This window comes from Eptatretus burgeri, chromosome 1 (genome assembly GCF_056783735.1).
Source record: "Eptatretus burgeri isolate ZD-2024b chromosome 1, Ebu_testis_v1, whole genome shotgun sequence".
NCBI lineage: Eukaryota > Metazoa > Chordata > Myxini > Myxiniformes > Myxinidae > Eptatretus > Eptatretus burgeri.
This window is the reverse complement of record NC_140961.1, coordinates 134,544,884-134,572,209: the sequence shown is the minus strand read 5'-3', so window position 1 is coordinate 134,572,209 and position 27,326 is coordinate 134,544,884. Positions and strand designations below refer to the sequence as shown.

General features: G+C 46.0%; 1 protein-coding gene across 5 annotated transcripts in view; it reads left to right on the top strand.

The window, feature by feature from the left end:
* Positions 1–26,983, top strand: part of SWI5 (SWI5 homologous recombination repair protein) — a 43,922-nt gene extending 16,939 nt beyond the window's left edge. For 2 of the 5 annotated variants that reach the window (XM_085899520.1, XM_085897885.1), the window contains 3 exons: positions 10,827–10,942; positions 14,288–14,382; positions 26,331–26,983. In XM_085899520.1, the coding sequence (XP_085755646.1) occupies positions 10,827–10,942; positions 14,288–14,382; positions 26,331–26,395 (276 nt within the window). In that variant the 3' untranslated portion in view covers positions 26,396–26,983. Of the gene's footprint in view, positions 1–10,826; positions 10,943–14,287; positions 14,388–26,330 lie in introns of all 5 variants that reach the window. The other 3 variants (XR_015062204.1, XR_015062285.1, XM_085898725.1) reach the window with 2 other exon arrangements.
* The last annotated feature ends 343 nt before the right edge of the window (positions 26,984–27,326 follow it).

The following is a 27,326-nucleotide window of genomic DNA, read 5'->3' as shown; positions in this document are numbered from 1 at the left end:
CCATCTTCTTGTGGGTTCGACCCTACTTAAGTGTCTCGTGTCTTGCGTGAACTGGCCGTCCAGATCTGAATGCCTTTCACAAGGAACCAGCTGGTCAGACCTGAAGGTCTCTGGTGAACTGGCCGGTAAGTTTGTCATATTTGGCCTAAGTATTCCATGAATCAGCTTGACTGGAGTTTGCACGAACATGTAATTTGGCCAGTGCACCAAATTGTAAATTGACCACTCTTCAGAAAATACACTTGATGGGATATTTAATCCATCCATTGGGACCATACTCTGTACAGAGCGTTGGTGCTGCCTCAGCAGTCTCCTTGGCTATTGGGCACAATCCTGGACGGGTCACCACTCCGACACAGTATTGTTGTGGGCCAGGTATCGGCTGTGAGTATGACCGCTAGTTGGAGCAGAAGAGTCGACTCCACTGAACACCCGGAATTCAGATCGTTACCCTCGGATAACTCCGAAGGTACGAGTCCCTTGCAGGACTGAATTGTCAATAATTCAAGCACGTGGTACAGGGTTATTTGCCAAACTTCAAAATACCTCGAGGCCCACGTGGCGAGCTACCGAGGGAATCGCACCCTTGACAGAACTCGAACAGGACGAACTGTTTCCGTGCTCGACCCGTGCGTAACCTGAGCAGATGGTTACCGAAGTCCCGTCGGTCCAAATGTACATCTACAGCAGCAACGGCCTTTTTAATCACCCAACGCGCACCGTGCTAAACCAATGAAGGAAAGCTGAGGACGAGCTGAAGCATTCAACAATAGGGGTATTTATTAACAATAACACTGGTCTGCGCAATTTCAGAGGTCTAGGTTTTCTCAACGGTCCTTATATGCTTTTTGCATGCTGAATTTAGAAATGTATCTCATTTCGCTCAATCAGGTAAAAAAATTTTATGCTATCTCAATTTTAAGTAAAAAAAAGTAATCAATTTTTTTGTTTTTTTAATTAGCATTTTTTAAAATTCAAATCAGACTTGCATTGACAGAAAATGTACAAACTATATATAAAATGACGCACAAGTACCGTTAATGTGAAATTCAACATTAAAAAGACGAAGGAAAACAATTAATGTGGAATAAATGGCTTTCGCAAAGATTTTCATCTGTGTTTCGCATCTGTAACATCTCTGTTGAGGCACCAACAGTAGTCTGCAAGCATGTTGACATCCCATCGGCCCTGGTACCTCTCTTCCATCACTCGAATATCCTGGTGAAACCGTTCTCCTTGCTCCTCGCTGACATCACCACAGTTTTCCGGAAAGTAGTCTAAATGCGAGCTGAGAAAATGCATCTTTATGGACATGCGTGCACCAAGAGCCTGGAAGCTCTGCAGGAGCCCTTACACAACACATTCATACTCTGGACTTCGGTGATTGCCCAGAAAGTGTGGGTTGACTTGTCTCTCGCGTAGGTTGATATGTACCAGATATGTCACCATCTTCCATTTGTTCATCGGAATATCGGACGCCGAATGTCTGTAATTTTCGGGCGATGCTAGAATTGGAATTCCTGGTCCATGAGGCACTGGCTTAATGACAGATGGCACGTCTGGATACTTTAAGTGTTGCTTGTTTTTTCAATTTATGCCTAAAATGAAAGAGATAGACATACCGTCAAGGGGGTGACATGATATTGTTGGGGGTTTCTGCCGCGTTCGGCGTGCGGACAGCCGCTTCAGCCCAATCGCGGTCGCACGCCCACCGAAGGCAACAATCCAGTCGTGACTTTCCGGACCAACACGGAAATCCAGCCACGGATGCCTTAACGCATCATAAACCAGTCAATAGTCTGTCCACGTGCTACAGGGTCGATCGCCAAATTGTCGATTTACCTAACTCTTCGCGCGGACAGAAATACCGAGAGTTTATACCTCGACGGGACTTGTACGAAAACGAGCCGCTTAAGCGTGCTCGTTCCGTATGCGAAGCCGAGCGGTTTGATATCGCCAAGTCCAGTCGGACCAGATTTACTTTTATCGGCTTTAAGAGCCAGTTAATTCTCCAAACGCATCCATGGCAGTCAATGTGAGGAAATGACACGACAAGCAGGTTCACGTTCAACAATGGGGGACATTTATTTGAACAAATGATGGGGGAATTGTTAGGGAGGCACGTAAGGACAGATTTATACTGAATAAAAGAAATGCAACTAATATACAGCACAGGCACTTATGTAATTCACTACTTACTAGATGGGCGCCACAAACAGACACACGCACACCCACACAGAAATGGTGGCTATTGCCTTTAATATGACTTTCAGCTCTGAGGTACAGGCGAGCTGAAAGCCAGGGTCTATCTTGGACTGTCCTCGACGACGACCACGATGGCGATCACCAAGACGAGAAGGCTCCAGACCTCCCCGACGACGAAAACGACGATCAACCAGACGATCAGCAAAATGTCATGTACCGAGATGTGATGTACCTTGGCGCGCAGACCGTGCTCCTCGACGCGCCGATCACAGTACAGAACGAATGAACTCCTCGACGCGCCGATCGCAGTACAGAACGAACCAACTCTTCCAGCGCACAGACCACACGATTGTTCAATGCGCAGAACGCGCCGATCCCCGAACAGAACACGCCAGACCAGAACGCCAGGGGAACGACAACGTGCTATTTTTATCTCCCCCGCTTCAAAGGGGTGGGGGGGGCGCCTCCTCGCAACTCCGCCCTCTCCCGTTGCGGGCCCAGATTGGCTGAGTCGCGGTCACCCCACCCGCTGCACGCCGATTGGTCGAGAGCCACCGCGTGGATCCTCGTAACTCCGCCCTTTCCACCCCGGACGACCTTCTGCGCATGCGCACCTCGTCATTCCTCGGAGGCGCACCTTTTCTTCCCTTCGTGACTTCGCCGCTGCCGGTGGGGGTCGCTGCATTCCATTCCCCTCCATGAGCTGCTTTTATGCCCATACAAGGCAAGGAATTCAGCTCGGGGATGCAATCTGAACATGCCCGCATTCCGGTGGGCACGCAGGGGACGCTCGCTGTTCTGGCAGCGTGTCCGCCACCAACGGGCATTTTGTGGCTGTTGTTTTTGATGGTTTTCCTAATACAAATCGCATCGCATGAACATTAAATTACCCACTAGACGAGGGTCGGGACCCTAACTGGCAACATGTACTTACCTATATAACTGAGCTAAAGGACCTGAATGTTGAGTGTGATAGCTTTCCAAATCCGCAACAATATATAAAGTTAAACAATTTAGAATGTTTGGGAATTTATTAAACATAGTTAAACTCGAACAAAATTGATAAACTCACCTTGTAGGTTTGTCATACAGAAATAACAGTCATTCATATGATCTCTTCCCTCCCTCCACACCATTGGGATACCAAAAGGCAGACACTCAATCTTCTTGTGGCTCCAGAGCCGCAGACTCTCAACGCACGTTTTGCAGCATATGTGAGGGGCAAAGGCTTTGTCCTGGTCACCAAGTTTCATTCCAAAGTATGCGTGATAGCTTTTCCTTACAAAACGTGTGATGTTAGACTGCCGGTCTGGCATGGTCACTTTACCACAGATATAGCAGAACTTGTTTGGGTCATTCTTGCACTTTCGATTCATCGTGAATCACAGTAATGTTATAGTAAGGAGGACACTACGCAGGACGTACTGCCGCTCACATGCACCTAAGTGGACAGCTCACACGAGACTGAGCGACGCAGCTGCTGGAGCGACTGAAGTTGGGTCTTGCCAGAAACAACGATTTATTTATATTTTTCTGAAATTGAAATGAAAGTAATTGAGAAGGCACTTTCTTCCACATTAAGTGTACTTGTGTGTCATTATATGTATAGTTTGTACATTTTCTGTCAATGTAAGTCTGATTTTGAATTTTTTAAAATGCTAATTAAAAAAACAAAAATTGATTATTTTTTTTCCTTAAAATTGAGATAGCATAAAAACTTGACCCGATTGAGCGAAATTAGATACATTTCTGAATTCAGCATGCAAAAAACATATAAGTACCATTGGGAAAAACTAGACCTCTGAAAAAAATATTTCAAATGCAGCCCAGTGTAATCGGGGGAACGAGGGAAGCACGTAAGGGCAGAGTTATCACGACTACGCAATGCAAGTATGTACAAGGCAAAAAGCACTTAAACAATTCCTACTTATAGACTGGGCCCACAGACACACACACGCACACACAAAAGAAACGGACCCAAATGGTCTTTATTCGGCTCTCCAGCTCGAGGACAGATGAGCTGAGAACCAGAGCTTCCTCGGACCTTCCCGCCTCATGCGGTCTTCGACGTCCTGGGATGGCGGGACTCGAACCCACAACTCGATGCCGCTGTGAGCACCGGGTACGGAGGACAGCGTTGGGCTCCAGCACACCCCTTCGGCATGCGAGGAAACCAGAGCCAGCGACTCGGCGAGACCAGAAGCAGCGACATGAGACCAGCAGCTGCGGACACCGCGCCGTCCCGTCTATTCTCTTTCTCCCGAGGGAGGGGCTGCTTCTCTCTGGCCACTCGCCTCCTCATTGGCCGGGGGAAATTGGTCGTCCCCGTGATTGGTCGGGGGATCACGGTGGACCGCCCCTCAAACAAGGAGAGAAATATTATCCTGCGTGGGCTGTGCTCATTGGCCGACCGCCGGGGAACTCGCTCGCATCTCCCTGATTGGGCGACAGAGACGTCAGGTCCTCGTGAACTCCGCCCACGTACGTGCTGACACGCACGTAGGCAATGGCGTCGGTATAGGATGGTGGAAGGAAGTGAAAGCAGATATCGTCGGTGTTGTTGTTGTTATAAAAATCCTAACTATCAAAATAACTCCCCAGCGCATGAAGATCCTATTCCCACTCGACTAGGGACGGGACCATAACTCGAAACACACACTTACCGATATAACTGAGCTATAGGGGACGGCTGTCTGTCTGTGTGCACAAGGCTTCCAAATTCGTAACAGTATACCAGTGTGCTGGCACTCATTTTGCCGACCTCGGAAGGATGACAGGCCGAGTCAACCCCACCTGGTATTAATTCAACAGATGAACGGGATTTGAACTCAGGACCCGAGCATGCTAAGGCTGCCACCCGAACCATTAAGCCAACACCAGGCATAACCAACTATATTTAATGCTCACCAACTAATGCTAGCATTTGGGTTGATAATACAGTATGATGTGCGTTTTTATGAGCCCTTTCTGGGGTAATAAATCCTTATGAAAGTTAACATCATTAGCTGCTTTGAAACGGCTCTAATTGAAAATTATGAAATGGATTAAGATGAGACCCGATTCATTTATTTATTGGATTCGCTATATGTGCGAGATATCCCTTATTGTCGGGTTTTCCGTCTGTCTGTCTGTGTGTATGTGTGTCTGCGACGCGAGGCTCCACAGCACGAACCAGCGAACCGATTTCAATGAAACTTTGCCAACATGTGGAATATATACTGGGAATGTGCACGTTTGAATTTTGTTGCCTAGCAACCACCCGTTGTTGTGCAGCGGCCGAAAAACCGCGTACAGTATTTTCAATACTTGTCCTTCAGTTTTGAATGTAGAGAAACGAGACTTCGGAATGAAACACTTCGAGATATTTAGAAAATTTTACTCGAACCGATTTTTGATTGAGGTTTTATTTTTCAAATGGTAGTCCTTCAAAAATCGGGTGTCTATTCACCGTCATTTTTTATGAGGGGCTTAGGAAAGTGGGCGGAGCTAAGGGAAAGTGGACGTGGTTGATGAAAAGTGGGAGTGGCGTAGGAAAGTGGGCGTGGCTTATGGAAAGTGGGCATGACTTATGAAAAATATTGTGTGGCTCAGGAGGTGTGGTCAAACAAGAGCATTGAGAGAAGTTTATCGGGTTGTGCGGTGTGTGTGTGTGTGTGTGTGTGTGTGTGTGTGTGTGTGTGTGTGTGTGTGTGTGTGTGTGTGTGTGTGTGTGTGTGTGTGTGTGTGTGCGTGCGTGCGTGCGTGCGTGCAATGCGAGGCTCCACAGCGCAAACCGATTATTTTTCAAATGGTAGTCCTTCAAAAATAGGGTGTCTATTTACCGTCATTTTTTATGAGGAGTGCCAGTTGGCAAAATACGCAATATGAAAAATCTTGCCAGGCAGAGGAACAATTGTATGTGAACCAATACGTCTTGGCAATGAATCTTCGCCGGTGGATCGGTCAGAATGAAAAGCATAGTATCCAGCGCTTCGATCCTAGTGAATCCCTCGTCGCCTACCGGCTTGTTTATTTATAACTGGTTCTCTGCTGATGGAGGTGCTGTTACGGAGTCTGTCTCAAAAACAGTAACCTGCAAGATGATTTTCTTTTCTTTTCAAATGGGCATTGGTACACAATAACTGCCTTAGCATGATAGCTGTTCAGCGTTCTCATGTCAGAGTTAAGGAAGCGTGATCCACCAAATGGCACCAATGTGGACTGACTGTATTCTTCACTGATGTGGTTCTTCATCGTATTGGTATCGGACGGAAATTCCACGAGTGAAATGAGACTGCCTTTGTACACATTTATTACGGAATGAGTCAGATGGCAAATATAATCAGCGACCGGTGGGATATGGAACACTTTTCATGAGTCAAATGGTTGGTACACCTTGAATCGGAGTGACTTAGCCAGTTGAAGTGATTTTTTTTTTTGATTTTATTTTTTTATTTTTTATTTTTGTATACCTTGTCGAGGCTCGTATGAGAACAAACACACAACTCACAGCAAGGAGGCATGAGAGAAGAGGGGCAGGAGTGGAAGGGACAAAACAGTGGGGAACAGAGACATGAGGTGAACTGAGGAAGGGAGAGGGATGGGGATGGGACGGGGAACATGGCGAAGAGAAGATGGACATTACAGGGACTTTCAGGAAGGAAAGCAGGGGAATTGAAGGAAGTGGGCTTGGGTGGATTATCGGGGGTAGAAAAGATCGAGGATTTGGATGGGAGAAGATAAGAGGTGGTGGTGAACAGCTGTTTTGAAAGCCTGAAGGGAAGAATGGGAAAGAATAGAGTGAGGAAGTTTATTCCAAAGGCGGGAAAAAAGAGGAATGAAAGAGTGAAGATGAGCAGTGATTCGTGATTTTGGTAGTTTTACCAGAAGGGGGTTGTTGGCGGACCTTGAGCGCCCTGTGGAAATGTGGTGGGGACAAATCGCAGAGAGAGCAGGGGGGGCAAGGCTGGAGAGGAGTCGGTAGAAGACAGAAAGACCACCGACCAACCTGCGGTGATTGAGTGAGAGGCCCAAAGACTCAGCTTCATTGCGGGAGATGCCGATGATCTTAAATGCCCTGGTTTCGACAGCGTGAAGCCGAGAAAAGTGGGAGGCAGGAGCACCAGCCCAGAGGGGAGAGCAGTACTGCATCAGGCTATGGACAAAAGCTTTGTAAGTGGTCAGGAGCTCAAGAGGGCCGAGGAAGGACTTTGCACGACGGAGGATTCCCAGTCGGCGACTGGCTTTGGAGGCGAGGTTGGAAATGTGACTTTCCCAGGAAAGGTCATGGCAGATAGTGAGACCCAGTAGCTTGAAAGAAAAGACTTCTTCCAGAGGATTGTTGAGAAAGTGGATGCGGGGGTTTTCTAATCGGCCCTTTCGAAGAGACATAGTGAGAGTGTGAGATTTGTCTGGATTGAAAGACATGTTCCACGTGTTGGACCAGTTTGTGATTTTATCCAGATCTGCAGTGAGTGAAGAAGCTGCTACTTGCCGGTCTGAGGGATGACAGATGGTACGGCAGAGGGTGGAGTCGTCGGCAAAGAGAAATAGAGGATTTTCCAGAGAGTCCGAGAGATCATTGATGAAAACCAGAAAAAACAGGGCCCAGAACGCTACCTTGAGGAACTCCAGCCTGCACAGGAAGAGGGGATGAAAGAACTCCATTTAGGGCCACACGTTGACTGTGACAGGAGAGGAAGTCTGCGAGCCATGAGTGGAGATGGCCTTGAATACCATGGGAAGAGAGTTTGGTGAGTAGGGCAGGGTGCCAGACTGTGTCAAAAGCACGTGATATGTCCAGGGATACGGCTCGGATTTCCTGTCTGGCATTGATGACCTCCATCCATTGATGGGAGAGCAGAAGCAGCATATCCAGGGTAGAGTGACCTGGTCTGAAACCAAATTGATGATTGGAAATCAAGCCATTGGGGAAGAGGAAGGATTTCATGTCTGAAGCGATGATGGATTCCATAACCTTGCTGATGATTGGGAGAAGGCTGATTGGTCTGTAGTTACAGGGATCTGTTTTTGCACCTTTTTTATGCAGGGCAGTGATGTTAGCAGATTTCCAAGCAGATGGCAGATGACCTTGGGCAAATGAGAGGGTGAATAGAACAGAGAGAGGGTGAGCAAGAGCAGAAGAGCAGGCTTTGAGGACACGTGGGCTGATGCCGTCTGGACCGGTTGCAGAATCTGACTCGAGGTTTGAAAGCAAGCTCTCCACCTTGTCAGGAGAAAAGGATACAGAGTCCAGGGACAGTTGGGTGCGACTGGGTAAGGTGGGTAGACAAAGTGATGGGTTTTGGACACAAGATTTAGCTGCAAACACCGAGTTTAGACATTCAGCTTTATCACGTGTGGAATCAGCAGTGCGGCCATTTGAGGTAAGGAAGGGGATGGAGGGGGAACATACACCAGAAACAGATTTGATTAAACGCCACCAGGATTTTGAGGAGGGAGAGAGGTTTGAGAGTTCAGACTTGAGATGAGAAAGATGTTGTTTTCTGGCTCTCCTGAGGGTAGATACACACTTGTTCCGAGCTTTGTGGAAGGAACTGGGATTGCCCTCAGTTGGGTTTGCTTTCCATGAGGCAAAGGTAAGTTGTTTCAGGACAACTGCCACGCCACAAGCTTCAGTAAACCAAGGGCGGGAGGAAGGGTAGGACAACTGAACACGAGAGGGGATAAATCTGTGCATGAGGGAGAGCAAGTTTCTTTGAAAGAATTCCCAGGATGAGTTGATGTTTGAGAAAGTAGTGATAGGAGACCAGTCTGTAAGTTTGATGGCTGCTTGGAGACCCTGCCAGTCGGCTTGAGTGAAATGCCAGACTCGACGGCATTGAGGTGGTTCTCTGATAATAGTCAGAGAGATGTCCACTTTGACAAGGACGTGGTCAGAAGAACCAATTGGAGTGAAGGAAGAGCAGCAGATATTGTCAGGGAAATTTGTCAAAATCAGATCCAGAAGAGATGGAGTACCATTGGTTGAGATCCGGGTCGGGAAGTTGACCGATTGAGTCAGTCCCAATGAGTCGCAGAAAGCTTTTGCTGAGGTGCCATGACAGGTGAGAGAGGTACCCACACCTAGCCAAGTGGCGTGATGACAATTGAAGTCACCACATAAGAGGAAGAGAGAGTTTGGATGAGAAGATAGAAGATGGTCCATGTTTTCGTATAGTGAGGTGTAGATGGCGTCATCACTGTTCGATGGATGGTACAGTACACATATAAACATGAGGTGGGAGTGGAGGGGAAGCCGAAGCCAAAGGTATTCCTGGGGGTGTGGGGGAGTGAGGGCAGTGCATGGAGAGTGAGGAATAGGCTCTTTGATGAAGAGAGCAACTCCTCCACCAGGACGAGGCTCAGGTCTGTCATACCGTAAGAGGGAGTAACCGGGGGAGGAAAGTGATACACTTACCAAATGATTTCCATCAGACACCAATACTTATTCAAATAAGTATTTTTTTTTCCTGAAGTCAAACTCTTTTGGAAAAAAAAAGAAGAAAAGTGGACCTCGAGCCATTACAAGTCGTCAGTACATAAGAAAAGAAAATAAAGATCCATTCAAAATTCTGCATATTGTACGAGTTTAACTTTTTCTTTTCAATCTGACACTAAATGTCACGAGTCCAGATTTCACTGAAAAATTAACTCTGATTGTACTGTCAGAGAGCTGAGGAGGAGTATTTCAAAATACCCATCCTGGACATTTCATCACAATTTTTGTTTTCTCTGGGTGGATGGGTGGAGGACAACCAGCAATCCTACCCCCCCCTCCCACCAGGCATGTCAAAAGAGAGCAGGACATTGTACCTTTAATACTTTGTGAACCCAGAAGTGAAATCATTGCTCATGGTCTGCCGGAGTCGTTCTAGTACGTCTACTTTATCAAGATCATAAAAAGTTTCAATGTAAAATACAAACTTTGATTAATGAGGCTCTTGGAACATTCTGAATTCTTAATGGTGATTTAATGGTCCCGTTAACTTGAAGTCGGTTTGCTTGATACTTTAATACTTTGTTTATCATGCTGATTGTAAATGAGTTTGCAGTGACTTTTTACTCTAAGTTATTACCACAAAGAGGCAGGGATTGATCTCCATTAATTTTGATAAACCTCGCTCTTCTAAATTTGTTTTCCCGACTCTTTCATCATCATAGAAGTACTTGGTCCAGAGACTAACTTTTGGTGTCAGACGGAATGTACATCGAGCCCAACTTGAAATGAATATGATGTGCAGTCAACCCCCTCACAATCATAAGGTAATTGAGGTCACGTCTGCATTGTTGGTACCGGCCTATCCCAACAAATGAATTTTAGGTCACCATTTGACTTCCGTTCGACACGAAGATTTTTCCATCCGGCACCAAAATTAAAATCCATCCCCATACCATGCATGGAATCCCCACAAATTATTGATAAAATTCTCAGCGATAACTGTACTTTTGATAAAACAAGCTGTTGAACACAGTGTGGTCGAAATCTGTGATTCTATCTATTCCGTCCGACACCAAAACAAGTCGACACGGCAGGTGCTAACAATAGATATAGAGAGCTTCATTATACAGAAACAGGAAACAGCACAACCCTATTACAGTTGCTACAATTTCATTTTGTTATGCTGTTCGTGCCGTTCCAGGTGGTATCCAGTCCTCCAAGTGTTGCGGGTGGTCAAGTGTACCCAGAACAAGAGTTTGAAGCATTACAGAGAAAATTGGTGGCTTTGGATGCGGAAATAGAAGAACTCACCCAGGAGTGAGTTATATTACTTCCCCTTGGTGCTGGACCAGTTTGTTGAGTTCTGCAAATGTAGTATCTACTTGCCAACGTGATGGGTTCAAGATTGCTTTGTTGGGGTTTCTTGTGACATTGTTCGCTTATTGTAAATCAACACAAATAAAATACAGCACCTTTTTGAAAAAATATACATCGGCAAGGCTCGTGGAAGAGCAAGGACACATAACAGATCACGACACAACATAACAGGAGAAAGGGAAAATGCCCACAGCCGGGCAGAGGGAGAAAGTAGACCGAGACGGACAAACAAGGGATTCAGGTAATGACGAGGGGTAGGAGAGAAAGCAATGGGTGGACAAAATGGATATATCAGCAAAAATTTGGGAGGGATGGGGGTGGTTTAACAGGTGTAGAAAAGATCATGGTTTTGGTTGGGGGATGACTTGAGATGGTGGTGAACAGCTATCTGGAATGTGGTTCCACAGAGGGGAATAAAAGTGTGTAAAAAAAAAAAAGAGAAAGAAATGAGTGGAGTTGGGGGGGAGGAAGGATAGAGATGGAGATATTTATATATGGAAAGACATATCCAGTAGGGATGTCACAGCGGTGAGTGGAGTCATCAGCAAGAGATGGAGGATTTTCCAGAGAGTCGGTGAGATCATTGATGAAGATTAGGAATAACATGGGGCCGAGAACACTGCCTTGAGGGTACTGCAGCCTTGACAGGAAGGGGAGAAGAAAGGCTTCCGTTGAGAGCCACATGTTGGCTACGAGAGTTGAGAAAGTCAGTAATCCAAGAGTGGAGTTAGCCTTGGGTTACAAAGGTAGGATGCCAGACTGTATCGAAAGCTCGAGATATGTCCAGAGACTGGGCCCAGATCTCATGTTTGATATTGAAGGCCTCCATCGAATTTTGGGAGAGTCGAAGCAGCATGTTCAAGGTGGAGTGACCTGGTCTGAATCCGAATTGATGATCTGAGATGAGGCTGTTGGAGAAAAGGAATTATGTGTCAACTATGATGATGGATTCCATGACCTTGCTGATGATTGGAACTAAGCTAATTGGTCTGGAGTTAAATGGATCCGTTTTTGTACCTTTTTATGTAATGCCATGATGTTGGCTGATTTCCAAACATATGGAGGATGACCTATGGTAAATGACAGGGTGAAAAGGGGAGAGAGAGGAAGTGCAAGAGCAGCAGGACACGTGAACTGATGCCGTTGCAGTCAGAGTCGAGGGATGCCAGAAACTTTTTCACCTTCTCAGGTGCAAAAGACACAGAATTCAGGAGTAGTTTGGTATGACTGGGAAGGTAGACACAGAGAGAGGGGTTAGGGATATAAGAATTCGAATCAAACACAGAATTGAGGCATTCGGCCATCTCACGAGCTGAGTCGGCTGTGGTGCCATTTGAAGTGAGGGAAGGGATGGAAGGAGAGCATACACGAGAGACCGACTTGACAAGGTACCACCAGGTTTTGGAGGAAGGTTTCAAAGTTCATTCTTGAGATTGGACAGATGTTGTTTTCTGGCGCTCCTGAGAGTGGACACATACTTGATGCGGACTTTGCCTATTTTGCCAACCATCAGTAGAACATTGTTCCAAATATTTATGAAGCCTGTTTTCAAAGTTGAGACAGCATTAAATGTACTTTGAAAGAAAGGCATGTCATACATAATTGCCTTTCATTGATTGAATTCCGAAAATTGGAACCACCAATGGATGATGAATTTTTAATGTTGTAAAAGCAGAGCTTTCAGACCCTTGCCAGGACTTGTTTCGTGTGGTGTGTGGACAGTGCATTGATGACCTTGGTTTAGGTTCATACAAAGGACAAATGGCCCTTTTCAGTTTTGTTGTGTAGATTCACATTTAAATCACGTATCTCATTGACAGACTCGCGTTCCAATAGTACATACATTATAAATAGAAAAAAAACCCACGTTCCGAATAGGATGTACCTGAGATAAAACAAAACCCTCCCTAATAGTACATTCTTTATGGATATACTCGCATTTTTGTCACAAGTATTTTATAGACATGCTCACATTCTAATAGTACATACTTTATAGACAGTCGGTTGAAAAAAAAAAAAGAAAAGATAACAGTCCTTTACTACGGAATGAGTTCTGTACGTACTTTGCATTGTAACTGTACATATTCTTACATGGAATGGAGAAAAGGGGGGAGGGGGGTAAATAGATAGACTGTGGTAGGTGTAACATGGTCCGTGTGTTTTGAGTAGATTAGATTGCCATGTAACAGGGACCTGTAAGTTTGTCGTTTTGTTTCACATGACTGAGGCAGCATATGTAATTTATAGATAGGATAGCCAGGGTAAGATTGCATGCGTAAACAACTCTTATTTGTGGGCAGGGCTCGGTGAGGACCTCCATCACAAAGTGTCAGGCCGGTGTGTGCAAGCCATGGTGGTGTAATGTGCTGTGGGGACTGGAAGCAGGGAAAGACTTATTTTTACTGGGGCCACCCTGTGGATGGGACGGCCCTTAAGAAGGCTCCTCTCAAAAGGACAGAGGGGCTGAGAGAAAGGACATACCAGAGCTCCCGGCGTGCAGGACTCACAAGTGAAGAAGAAGTGTCTGGAGAAAGGGTCACGAGGGCTGGTTCAGGGCGTACGTCGCTGGCGCTCATCATGGCTGGCTTGTCTCGTCTTTGAGCTCTCTGTCGCTGGCCTATTTCATCATTGCCTCACATTGTTTCCGGCGCTCTGTTTCGTCATTGCTCAGGGAGGATGGCTTTCCGAAACATGGGCGCTATTCTCGAGCTGCAGCATCACCTTCCACTCCACGCATCACCAATCACCTATTTTGACAATAGCAAACTTCCCCTTTCCCCTGCCCATCCTGAAATGCTCGATCACACCTGTACAAGGTATTACCTCGTATTTCAAGAGACTTTGTGTTGCAGGAGCTCTACCACCATGCCGAGCTCAAACCACTGAGCCAAGTATTGAGTGTAGAGACTGACTACTTGGAGCTATTTTCCGATCTGAGGAGTATTACCCCCAACACGTCCAGCAGGTGTTGACTTGGTGCCCCAAGCAGCGGTTACGTCGTGGTCAAGGACACACTAGCACACATCTCGACAGGCTCCTGTCAGATTATGAGAACCCCCGATCAGATCTCGATAGTGCAACAACTTAGATCATTTGCCAATAATAGGGTTATATGACATCCCTACTACCGTATAATGTCGACGGTATATTTTGTACTTGTGTCCTTGTAGCTACCATAACCATTGATTGCGACATGGTGCACATATGTATGCCGTATATATTGCGTGGGAACATTTCCCGTAGTTCCTTTTTTGTTTGTGCTGTTTCTCACTGAATTATCCTTAGGGGCTGTCAACTGGACGAGCTGGAAGTGCACATTGAGAAGATGCATGAATACAATGAAGTGAAAGATGTTGCACAGATGCTTCTGGGTCGACTTGGTAAGGTATCAATTTGCTGCTTAGTTTGAGATGCACTCAAGCCACCTCTCCTCCAAAATGTTCGTACTGCGCCCGCACTATTCCTGCAGCATCTTTACTTAACAGAATGGCACACGAATGAGATGAACAAAGGGAAGTCACCCTGACCAATCCACTCTCTCAACTTGATTTAGGCCATGCTGAAATGGAAATGCCATTTTGTGATCGATGTCGTGTCATCATGTTTGTCTCAAATATCATCTTGTGCACATCTCGCTTTGTCTTGCGTGGTTTGAAAACAATGGCCATGTCAATCAGTCACAGGAACAAATCGTTTTTCATGAAATACACGATAAATAATCATTGCTCGTGAAAAACGAGATGCTCGTGAGTTCCTCCTTTTTCCATGAAGTGTGATGCATTTGCTAAAGAGCTGGAAGAACAATTCACTTTGTTTTATTCATCCCCCCCCCCACCCCCCACTCCAAAAACCCTTGTCCTTCAAATAATTACTCCATTAAGCTTTGCATATCCAATAATGTCCATTTTTTTATGCACAATATTGTCGTGTCCAGGAGGTTTAACCCCTACCTGGACGGATGGCCAAACTTCTCCCCTGGAGGTGTACAGCCAAGACTCTCGGAGATCAACGCGTATGTGGGAAAACAGTTAAGCGCTGTACCAGAATGGCACAAATACACGGACAAAAGCAAATTGAATAAACTAAATAATAATTCAATAACAATCATCAAATATGTACAACAGCCGTTTTTACAACCATTTTTCCCTGCTGTGCAGGGGTTAGCTTTTCTTGAGGCAATGCTTTATGGCCGGATGCGCTTCCTGACGCCAACCCTGGTCGCCTCTTACGACACACAGGGATATGGTACACCTATTCTAACCGGGGCATACACCGGGACCAGTACACTGGTACTCATTTCGCCGACCTCGGAAGGATGACAGGCTGAGTCAATCCCCTGGTGTTAATTCAGTAGCCAACGGGGCTTGAACTCAGGACCTTAGGATCCCAAGCCAGCCACCCTAACCACTAAGCCAACACGAGGCTTGATAATCAATCATCAAATATGTACAATGACAATAATTCAAATTATAATAATGAAAAAAAAAAAACGTGAGGTAAAGCCGCTGTCACACCTTGACGATTTAGCCAGCATATGCCGATTTATGAAAAATTTGTCTAAAACGCTGGCACACGTCGAATACATTATGCGTAACTTTTGTATACGTTAAGAGCACGCTGAAAAACACTGCCATACGTCGTAGTACGCTGGCTTTAAACGTTGTACTTTTGGGTTGTCCTCAAATTTTTGCATGCTTGAAATTTTACGACGTATGCCGGCGTATGACTCGCACGTTCCGCTACGCTGGCCATAAGTTGTAGGCACGTTATGCGATCGTTGACACACGTCGACACACGTTACTTGTAAGTTACTCATAAGTCGAAACACGTCGAGGTAATGTTTAGCGTACCCAAAACTTATTTCTAACCTATGAGTAACGTTTTGTAAGCACGCTACACGAACGTTGTTCACACTTCGCAACATGTTACTTGAAAGTTCCTCATACGTCGAAACACGTCAAAGTAATGTTTAGGGTACTCGTGACTTATTTATAACCTATGAGTAACGCGCTTGGGAATTATTTGTAAAGCATGCCCTACACACAAATACGTATTTGACGTCTTCAGGACGACCACAGAACTTACTGAACGCATTTCTAACTTGCAGATACCGTATAATGGCGTATTGGCAGCAATTAGGGGAATTGGTATATAAAAAGGGGCTTCGCTGGAGGAACCCGTCTTTTTTTTTTTAGACTTCTTGGTGAGTACATGTCCATGTCATTCCGAGAGATGGAGGATACGGTAAGGCTGAGACGACAATACCTACCTGTCCTCGAACATCAACATGACCTCATTGAGTTCCTACTGCACCAGTTGCGTGCCAATAGAGCCGGGAGAAGAAGACGTGAACGGAGGAGAAGGAACTGGGTCAGACCATGGATCGGGAGGTGACGCCATTACGGCATATATGACCAGATCATGGTGGAACTCCAGAAGGAGGACCATGCATCCTTCATCAACTTCCTGCGAATGCCCCCAGCGATGTTCGACAAGCTGCTAGACAGAGTGGGTCCAAGGATAACCAAGCAGTACACCTTCTACAGGGATCCGCTTGAGCCTGGCATGAGGCTGGCACTGAGCCTGCTGCTGTTAGTGCCGTGACTGCAGTGCTGTGGAAGCGATTTAACTCGTTCAATGAAAACGTTCAACCCTAACAGCATCAGCGTCCAAAAACAATAGGCGAGTGACAGGCATTTATTAAACGTGAAGTTGCAGCCTATGAATAGAAAACCTCACGTAATCGTCGACGATACGCTGCCACGCTATGCATACGTTAGACTATCGTTGGGCATAGGTTGTGGACGCCTAAAACACGCTAATCAACCGTTGGTATAACTTATGTATAAGTTATCGAAGCGTTCTGTTTTCATTACTAGTACATTATGCATTTGTCCAAGTCGTTTTGAATACTTTATAAACTGAAACAAAAAAATAGTTAATCGTGGGAATGAGAAAAAAAAAATTATCCGGAAAGAACATCGAACAATGGTGCAAAGTCGTCTCCTATTCGTGGACGCAACGAGGATCCATCATCACCCACACCCTCCCCATCACGCTCACCTACTACTACTGACATGGACCTACTACTACTACCAATACTACTACCACTACTACTACTACTGCTACTGACACGCTCACCTAATACTACTACAACTGATACTACTGACATTGACATCAACTCAACATGGAGTCTGGAACACTGACGGGTTCCTCTTGTGAAGCCCATTTGTATATACCAATTCCCCTAAACGCTGCCAATACGGCATTATACGGTAGATGTAAGTTAGAAACACGTTCAGTAAGTTCTGTGGTCGTCTGGAAGACGTCAATCAAATTCGTCTACATACGACAATGTGCGTTTGAGATACGTTACACATAGGTTCAAAGCACGCTACTCATAGGTTAAAAATTAAGTTTCGGGTATGCTAAACATTACCTCGACGTGTTTCGACTTATGAGTAACTTACAAGTAACGTGTGTCCGACGTGTGACAACGATCGCGGAGCATACCGAGAACTTATGCCAGCATATGCGGAACTTGTGAGCCATACGTCGAGTACGTCGTAAAATTTTCAGCATGCTTGAAATTTCACGACGTACTTGACGTACCACGGAATATGACAGTGTACTTCATTGTTTTTCAGCGTGCTCCATCGTATACACAACTTACCCATACCGTATTCGACGTGTGCCAGCGTTTTAAGCACATTTTTCATAGGTCGGCATACGCTCGCTAAATCGTCAAGGTGTGACTGCGATGTTGACACTTCCAATTTTCAGACGGTTGTGATTTAAATCGGCGTGCGGCAGGTTTTTAACAGGCTACGCCACGAGTTCGTCGGCGATACGTGCAGCGCGCTATGCCAAAGTTAAACTATCGTTGGGCATAGGTGGTGAACGCCGACAACAGGCTAAGCATTCGTTGGAATGAGTTATCTATAAGACAACGAAACGTTCTGTGCCCCTTACTAATATGTTATGCATATGACCAACACGTTATGAATACGACCAAAACTTAAAAAAAAAAAAAAACTCAAAACTTCAGCGTACGCCAACGTTTTACATACATTTTTATACATTGCCATTGCTGGCTAAAACGTCAAGGTGTGACAGCGCCTTAACCTAAGTCTATTTCCAATTGAGGTGCCTCCACACAGACAAGGGGAAAATGAACCAAAGAAAAATCCTTCCTTTGTCCCGGCACTTATCTGTATGCCAGAGATGGTCTTGAGGGAGCTTTGAATCGAGGTGCCTCACAGACACACCCAACAAAATGGGGCCAAGCCACCCTCTCGCCACGGTAAGAACATACGTCAGGCAATTTGTGGTCAACACCAAGGCTCAGAGACTGCCGTGCAGCTTCATTTCACAAGCGAATATCTTGACCGTTCCTCTCTCTTGCACCCGGTCTGTTCACAACGATAGCCCACACGAGACAATTTCTTGTTCCCCGTGATCAGGCCACGAGGCACACTGTCCTTCCTTCCCTCAGAAACGTACACACTTCACGGCTCAGCCGAACCGTCAACGTCCAACGTCCTGCTCTGCACACAAGCCAATTCACACAGCACGAACACGAGAATCGTGCAGCCTTCGTCATGCCGAGGGCAAAGGCGAGATTCTCCGTGTCCTCTGACTAGCATGGCCTCTTCTCTCTCCTGTCCTCTTGCATCCTTTCCCGACTGTGCGTCTCTTGGTTACTACTACGCAAACTCCCTATCCGATGTGCTCCTCCCACACCCTCTTCCTCTTCATGCATCTCATGTCACGCCCCTCAAACCTCCACCTCCGAGGCGTGGTCTCACATGAAACCTGGGAAGGCAGGGCTTCTGCCTGCTTGTAGTTGTTTTTGGGATGTGTTCCCCACCTTTATTGCCGATTTTGGTTATAAAAACAAAGGGAAAAGTCACAGGGGGGCAATTACATCCTGGGGAAATTATCCTTGATCCCTACCCAATTAACACCACACCACACCACCCCCCGTGTGGTGACACATAACACTTAAGATCACAGGTTCCCTACTTAGTTACATCGAGATGTCTCCTACACCTCCACGGGCCAAGCAACTCCATACAATCCTATCTCTCCTATGAAATCCCTTCATCTACCCCCCACAAACATAACAATATCAATGCAGCTCTTTCCACTTCTTGATTTACAAAAACACGATGGAAGTGTTGCTTTTGGCAGGTTGCATACCATTGATTTGCAAAGATTACGACATACGAATTGCTCCAGCTTTTAGCAAATGCATCTTCGATCTTTTGAGCTCCATTGTGCTGTGTGTAACATACCACGGTAATGTTGTTAACAGCTGCATTTATTCTTTTCTTAGTTTATAAAATTTAGGTACAGACATGAGATTATAATCCTTGTCAATGTCTGGCTGTCATATGATGGAATGTAAACAAAAAAATTATAAATCCACAAATTACTATACAGGTAACTCTCATATAACGCACATTCTGATAGTGTTTTCGCTATAGCATGGATTTAATTAAAAAACAACAACCACACTACTTTATTCTGAGCGAGTCGCCAAAACCATGGCTGCAAAGCGTGTAACAAGTGGCATTAGAGATAATGATCAAGTGAAGAAATCAAGAAAGTCTCATTCATTGAAGGTAAAATTATAAGTTTTAGATCAGCTTGAAAGAGGTGAGCACAGAATTGATATTCAGAGAGAGATGGGACTTTGTGATTCTACAGTGATAACCATTCGAAATAACAATGATAAAATCCAAAAGAGCGCTCGGACAACAACAAATCTCAGTGTTACCAGAACTGCAAGATCTCGTTCTGATGCTATTGAGAAAATGGCGAAGATGCTGACCACGTGGATAGAGCATCAGAATAAACAAAACATGCCCTTGGCTGGAATGGTAATTCTAACCTCACTAATCTAACCAGAGATATCAATGATCCAGTGCCTTTTTCTGCCAGTGTTTAACCTGAATTCTGTGTTTCACCTCTGAGACTGGAATTTATTGTTGACTCATGCCCAGCCTCACTTTCATCTCCATCAACTCTGGCCTGAGGCAGTGATCGAGTTCAGAGGTTTAACGGAGGCTGAAGTCCATGAAGCAAGGCAACAGCTTGTGGGCATTGACCTGCAAGTGGGATTTGAGGAGCTTGAGGAAGATGATGTTGGGGAGTTGCTTCTCTCACACAGGGAGTAGCTGAGCAATGAAGATCTTCTGGCCCTGGAGGAGGATCGCCTCAGAGAGGAATCAGAATCAAGTAGTGAGGAGATTGTGCCTATTAAAACGCTCATGATGAAGGTCATGGCTAAAGGTTTCAAGTTGGTTGATGAAGACATGGCCACTGCATGAGAATCCCGACTGCATGAGAGTCCCAAGGTGTGGAGGGAGATGGAGAAGGTTCTGAAATGTTACAAGGATGTCAGCAAACAGAAAATGAAGGCAGCCACTCGAGTCTCCATCAAGTTCTTCAAAAAATATCCCAAGCAAATCAGCCTGTTTAGTTTTCTCAGCTTTCAATCTCAACTCAACAGCCTGCCACACCTGAGTAAACCTGCCACAAGCAAGATATACTGCATCCAACCCCAATCATGATGACACTTATGAAAAAGTCAGTCATTTTAATGGGTTTTCTTTGTTTTTGTTTTTTTACCAGCAAATACCACCCCGTCGCTTCGCTCACGGTAATACGAAAAGGAGGAGAGAGAAAGAGCGGGGAGCAGAGATTGAGAGGTGGGGCAGAGATAGCGGGAAGTGGGGAGAGTGAAGACGTGGAGGGGAAAGGAGAGAGGGGGAGCGAGGAGGGGTGGGGAAAGGGAAGACAGTATGAGGTGAGGAAGGGAAGGCAGACGGGCGGTGGAGCGTTAATTACGATTCATACTGTTTCATCAGAATCATTCTGCCTCGAATAACAATGAAGGTCAGGTCAGGTCAGGTTTGGGAGCATGTGCCAGAGCAGTACATCGCTGCGTCCACTTTCCGCCGGTGCTCCAGGGGCCTCCGTCTGGCCATCCCCCAGGCAGATGCCTGGCCTATCCCCATCTCCTTGAGATTCTGATCAAAGTGCTGCAACCATGAGGCACATGGTCGGCTATTGGCCTCCACTCATGAGGCTCCCTCGCTGAGAGAATCTGGTGAGCAGGATCAGCGTCATGAAAATGAGCCACATATCCATACAGCCGCAGCTGCCACTCACGGACAATGCAGGTAATAAATCTCATTTGAGTCTCTCTCAGCAACCGCTCGTTAGACACAAAGTCCAACTAGCGATAGCCAAGGATTCTCCAGAGACCTGATACCAAAGGAATTAAGTCTCCGTCTCAGATCCCTGGTCAGAGTCCAAGTCTCACATCCATAGAGCAAGACTGGAAGCACCAAGGACCTGAAGACTCGGACTTTCGTCCTCCCGCACAGGTACCGACAGCGCCACACCCCATGATCCAGTGAATCCATGACTCCCCAAGCCTGACCTTGACGTCTGTCAACCTCTGCCTCACAGCCAGCAGAGACATGAATATCACTGCCAAGGTAGGTGAATCTCTCCACAACCTCAACACAAACAGGTAAAGGCAGGACAGTCAGCATCCAATATGTCATTGACAGTCTGGATCTTAGTTTTGACCCAGGAAACCCATAATCCCAGCAGCTCCGACTCCTCATTCAGCACCTCGAGGGGCCACAAAAGGATAGCTAGTGTCTCCGCAAAAATGACTTCATCATCTGCGAAATCAAGGTCAGAGATCTTGACATTCCCAAATGATGCACTGCAACTTGATCTCTCCGACATCCTCCCCAGAATCCAGTCCATACAAATGTTGAAAAGTGTGGGGGCCAGCACACACCCCTGATGAACTCAAGTAACAACTGGAAATAAGTCAGAGATGGTACCACATCTCACAGCACTCTCAGTACCAGAGTAGAGTTCAGACATCAGATCAATCAGTTTTGGTGGCACCCCACGAAGACCATTAATCCTCCAGAGGGCATCCTGATTCACTGAATCAAACGCTTTACAGAGATCAACCTCGGCTGCAAGCAGCCCCTGCTGAAACTCTCGTCTGCATTCCTCTTTGGTGGAAAGCCTGACTGCCCTGGACGCTGGTGCTGAAGCAGATGGTGGTGAACCCTATCAAGAATTATCCGAGCAAAGACCTTGCCCGGCACTGAGAGCAGCGTCACCCCTCGGTAGTTGTTGCAGTCTTGGCGATCACCCTTTCCTTTCCAGAGAGGGACAACAAGGCCCCTCTTCCAGTCAGTTGGGATGATGCCTGCATTCCAGGCAGAGCACAGAACTGCATGCAATGGCACGAGTACATCATTTCCACCAGCCTTGAGAAGTTCAGCATGGATGCCACAGATCTCTGGAGCTTTACCTCATTTCATCCGGTTCACTGCAGCCTGTTTGCACAAACGAAGGTGGACCACAGTTGATTGGAGAGTCAGCAATAGGGATAGTAACACCCCTGATGTCCAACTCGACAGCTGGTGGATCAGTGTGGTCCAACCACTCAAAGTAACTGGCCCAGCGGGCCTTCACTTCGGACTCCTGTCAAAAGCCCACCACCATCCACTCTAACTGCAGTACACCGAGGGATGGGCTTGGACGAACGCAATGTGTGAATTCCCCTGTAAGCAGGACAAGAATCACTTGAGCACAGGTGATGCTCTCTCCCCTCACAGATTCCTCGCACATCGGCCTCCTTGTCCACCCTTGGTGCATGTTCAGTTTTACGCCTCATTTCCCTGAACAGCTCAGCTCTGCCATTCAACCTGGCCCTGCGACTCTGGGAAATGGTATCCAGTGTCCCCTGAGACACAAAATTCTTCTTCGCCCTCCAGTGAGTTCTCAGACATATTCCGGCAACATCAAGGACGGTGGTCTTGAAGGCACTCCACAACTCTTCAGGTTCCGCCAAAGCACCCAGACCCCCCAAATCTCCACTCAGCCTGTTCGCAAACTCCTCAGCTACCCTCTCATCCTTGAGTTTGCCAACATCCAGCCGAGGCTGGGATGGTTCTCCTGGATTTAAGCTTCAACTTAAGAAGAGTTGCTACAACAATTGGGGCAACTTAGCTAAATATAGCATAACAATTGTGCATTTTGTGAGGAAAGCACCAAATTTGGCACACGAGTAGCCTAACGTATTATGAACAGATTTGGATATTGGGCCATCTCAAATTCAGCCGCTGATGGCTGTGGCAGCCATTTTTCCAAAATGGCCGCCAGTGGTTACTGTTATGACACATCTGCTTTACTGGAGAGGAATGCAAGTTGATAGTGAAAGTTTATTTACTAATAAAGGTTCAATAATGGTCAAAGAAAGTAACAATTTGATTTGGTTGAGAAAAAAAAAGTTAAAGTGGACTAATTAGTCTTATTAAGACACAGATTCTGAATGAAAACCAATGATAAACATTCGTAGCACTATTGGCTTGGCACATGGTAGTCGAAGTGGTGTACGTGCATATTGACCCCGGAATCGCGCACGGTTGAGTTGCCAGCTTACACTTGTTGACTCGATTCATTGTTATTTTGTTCTGTGCCCATAGAGTTCTCTATGCTATCCCATTGTTAACCATAGTTCATCAAGTTGAGTTTGGTTTGCGAGGTTCCGCATGTATTTCCGTTCTGCCTTCACGGCGCCAGTTCCAGTTTGCTACTGAGTTTTGAAGAGTTCTTTGCTTTGAAGAGTTCTCCAATTCCCAATCAGAGACTCCTGATACCACCAGCCGAGTTCTTGATGGGGCAGTCATTGTCCAGATGCTGAAGCCTGCAGTAGCCAAGAACTTTGATGACTATGCCCAGATGTCTTCATACCATACCTGTCAACAAAGCTTCAGACTGTGTTACACCTGGACCTGGTCTGGGACCGTTACGTTGCCGATTCACTGAAAGGCAGTGCAAGATCAAAGCGTGGAAAAGGAGTGTGTAGACGCGTGGTCGGAGCAGCAGTTATACCTGGAAACTGGCATAACTTCCTCCGAGTGGACACCAACAAGACCGAGCTGTTCAAGTTCCTATCAGAAGCTATCTTCAGGTGGTTTGACCAGGATGACAAGCAGCTGGTTATCACTGATGGAGAGGCAGTCCTGAGCAAGCCACCGCTGCTCGACCTGGCCTTGCTCGCCCCATGCAGTCACGAAGAAGCTGACAGTCGAATGTTGTTGCATGCATCCCATGCAGCCAACCATGGTCACCACAAGATACTGATCAAGACAGTTGACACCGATGTCGTGGTGTTGGCTGTGTCAGTGGCCTAGGGACTGCAACCGGAAGATGAACTGTGGCGAGCATTTGGCACTGGGAAGAGTTTTCGGTACCGAGCAGCCCACGAAATAGCAGCTGGCCTAGGACCAGAGAAGGCACAGGCACTCCCAATGTTTCACACTCTGACTGGGTGTGACACTGCATCTAGCTTTGCTGGACATGATAAGAAGACTGCTTGGACAATCTGGACCGTTCTGCCAGAACTTACAGATGCACTGCTGAAGCTATCTTCTGCCACAACAAATAATTAGCAGCCATCTTGCAAAAAGGCGGCTATCTTTAAACTTGAGGTGGCTACAGGTTATGTTTTTCTTAATTCAGCTTTTAATAAATGTTCAAACCAATGTTAGAGTGAAATTATAGTAACCACGCTGTTATTATAATAACATTATAGTAACCATTATATTCTGTAACCAACACCATTATAGTATAGCAACACCATTATAGTATAACCAACACCAACCAACCATTATAGTAACCAACACACGTCTCATAACCATCCCTATCAGTTCCAGTCGATGCATTGAAATTCCCCAAGACTAGAAGAATATCTCGCCTGGGGCACTGATCAACCACAGACTCGAGTGTGGCGTAGAATGCGTCCTTCACGGTTAGGTCACTCGCCTCAGTCGGAGCATCTACAGAGACCAGGGAAATGACACCCAAGGAGTGACAAATCCTTAGTTACCTTTGGCGGAACGAATCTCGTAATACGCTCGTTGACCGGTGTTACCTCAATTATCATTGAAGTCAGCTTCTTGGACACAGCTGCAGCAACTCCTTGGGCATGGTAACCATCAGAGCGACCAGACCAATAGTAGGTGTTCTGGTGCATCTTCTAGTCGTGGTTCTCACACCCGGTCCTCTCAAGTGAAAAACGTCCATCGATCAGCCGAGCACAGTGCGTTGCCACATTCTGGGCTATTCTTGAGGCCCAGGGAGGCTGTTGGACCTCTGTTGGACGCATGCCGAGGTGGTCACTTCCTGAGGCACTCACTGACCCTCGGTACGAACTCCGCCAAGACATTGCGCAGCCGTACCTCCCCAGAGTGGTTCTCCCAGACACACTTCTCCCAGGCACCCAAGAAAGACCACTTCAGACCCCCAACTGACTGACCTCCCACTAGGGTCCAGTGAACCTGAGATCATTGCATGGACTGCAACCTGATAGAATTTGGGTGAAGCGACATTCCACCAGGCTCCCCATTGGACCCGGGCCATGACAACCACATGGCTGGACCAGCCCCCAGATGCCTGATACCATCCAAATCTCCTCGGAGGCTGGCCAAACTAGTCGCCCCACCCTCCCCCTGTCCAGATTCAATCCACGGACCAATTTCCCCGAAGGGTGCTCCCATAACAATTTCAGTGCCTCAGGTTTACAATCACAGCTGCGGGCAATGGCTCCACGACTCTCAGGCCCTTATCCCCATCCTCCCAGCCGCTGCTGGCAATGAACCTCCTGCTCCAATGTACCATGCCATCTCTGTTTGCCATGAGCGGCCAGCTGGCCACCTCCCTGCACCTATAGAAAAACAGTTTGTTTTCACCAACTGTGGCTCTCGCTGACCCTCATCGGCCTACTATATTTCTGGGGCTATGTGCTCCTCTTTTTACCCGTGCCATGGATGCCAATTCACATCCCACGGGCACCAAGTCGACAATGGCAAGTGCTGAACTGATGATTCAGAGCGCCAACTCGACTTCTTCTTCGTGTTGGTGTTGGTGTTTTTATTTACTGTATTTTAAAACAAAACATTTGAGGAGCAATTTCTTCATAGACAGCCGAGATGTTTCACATCGTGGTTCGATATATAATCACAGTGCATTTTCAAGTTACAGTGAAAAAGTATTCCCAATTACATTATGCTGACCCTTTCCATGTAAAAAGACCATAAAGATTTCTGTAATATGATTGGTGTCAAAAGTCTGAGTATATGTCGCGTGATGCTGTGATTTGCAGTTTCGAATCCCTTTAATTTACCGATTTGTCCTGAAGCCCTTGCATTTCTATTCATGTGTAAAAATTATTTTCTATCCGAGTGTCGTGTTTTTAATACGTAACCATTTTCTGCAGCTGTTGTTCGAGGAGTGACGACGCGAGACCTTTATGAAGATTATAATTTGCAATTGGAGGACTAATGAAAGCCCCAATTCTTGCAGATATAATGGAAATGTCTACTCTGTTGTTCTTGCTTTTATTTTTGCCACGACGTTTTGAAATGCAATACTTTTGCTACATTTAGCTTTAATGTGCCGGACTATATGTGCATTGTCAAGTTCGGAATGTTGTTGATAAATGATTTGTCGCATTAATGTCACTTTCAGAGTTTGCACTAAATATGGAATTTCAGCGATATTCCTCTCATTCTCAGGACCTCAGACTTAATGAAAAGATGTTAGTTTGACTTGAACCCTGACCTTTAAGGTTTTTTTTTTTTTTTCCAAACTTTAATAGGCGGGCTCTCATTTATACAACTTGCTTGATTAGCCGATTTAATGCACTCAAATTTTTGTCAGATATTTTTGTTTTGTTATGTGCTCGCTGCAGTACGGGGAAACTTGTTTTCAATGAACACTTTTCAACGACCACATCGATGGACGTGTACTTTGAATAGTTTACGTGTTTAAACTTAGCGAATTGTACTTTTTCTTTGTATGAGAATACATGATGCTTTGCTGAAGAAAAATTGTCATTGTATCCAGATTAAAGTTTCTTTATATATTTGATCTTTTCTGAACCCTGATGAGAAATGTTTTTTTCCAAAAAAATAATGGAGGTTGGGGATGCGACAAGCTGTGTTGTTGTCTTACCTAAACACACGTAAACTGAGTTTACCCACTTTTCTTTTCAGCACCTAAGCAATTAGTCAATTGTTTCCAAAGGATTGTTGAACAACTTCAAAATCATAGCCAATAACTATTTCTTAGAAGTTATAATAAATGATGGACCTGGGTGGGTCCATAACCACGAGCTAGACCACCACAATGGGAGAATGACATACCATCAATTTGTTGAAGTGCCCAAAGGTACATTATTGGTCAGGGCCCATTGGGGCTTAGTTTGTCTTGC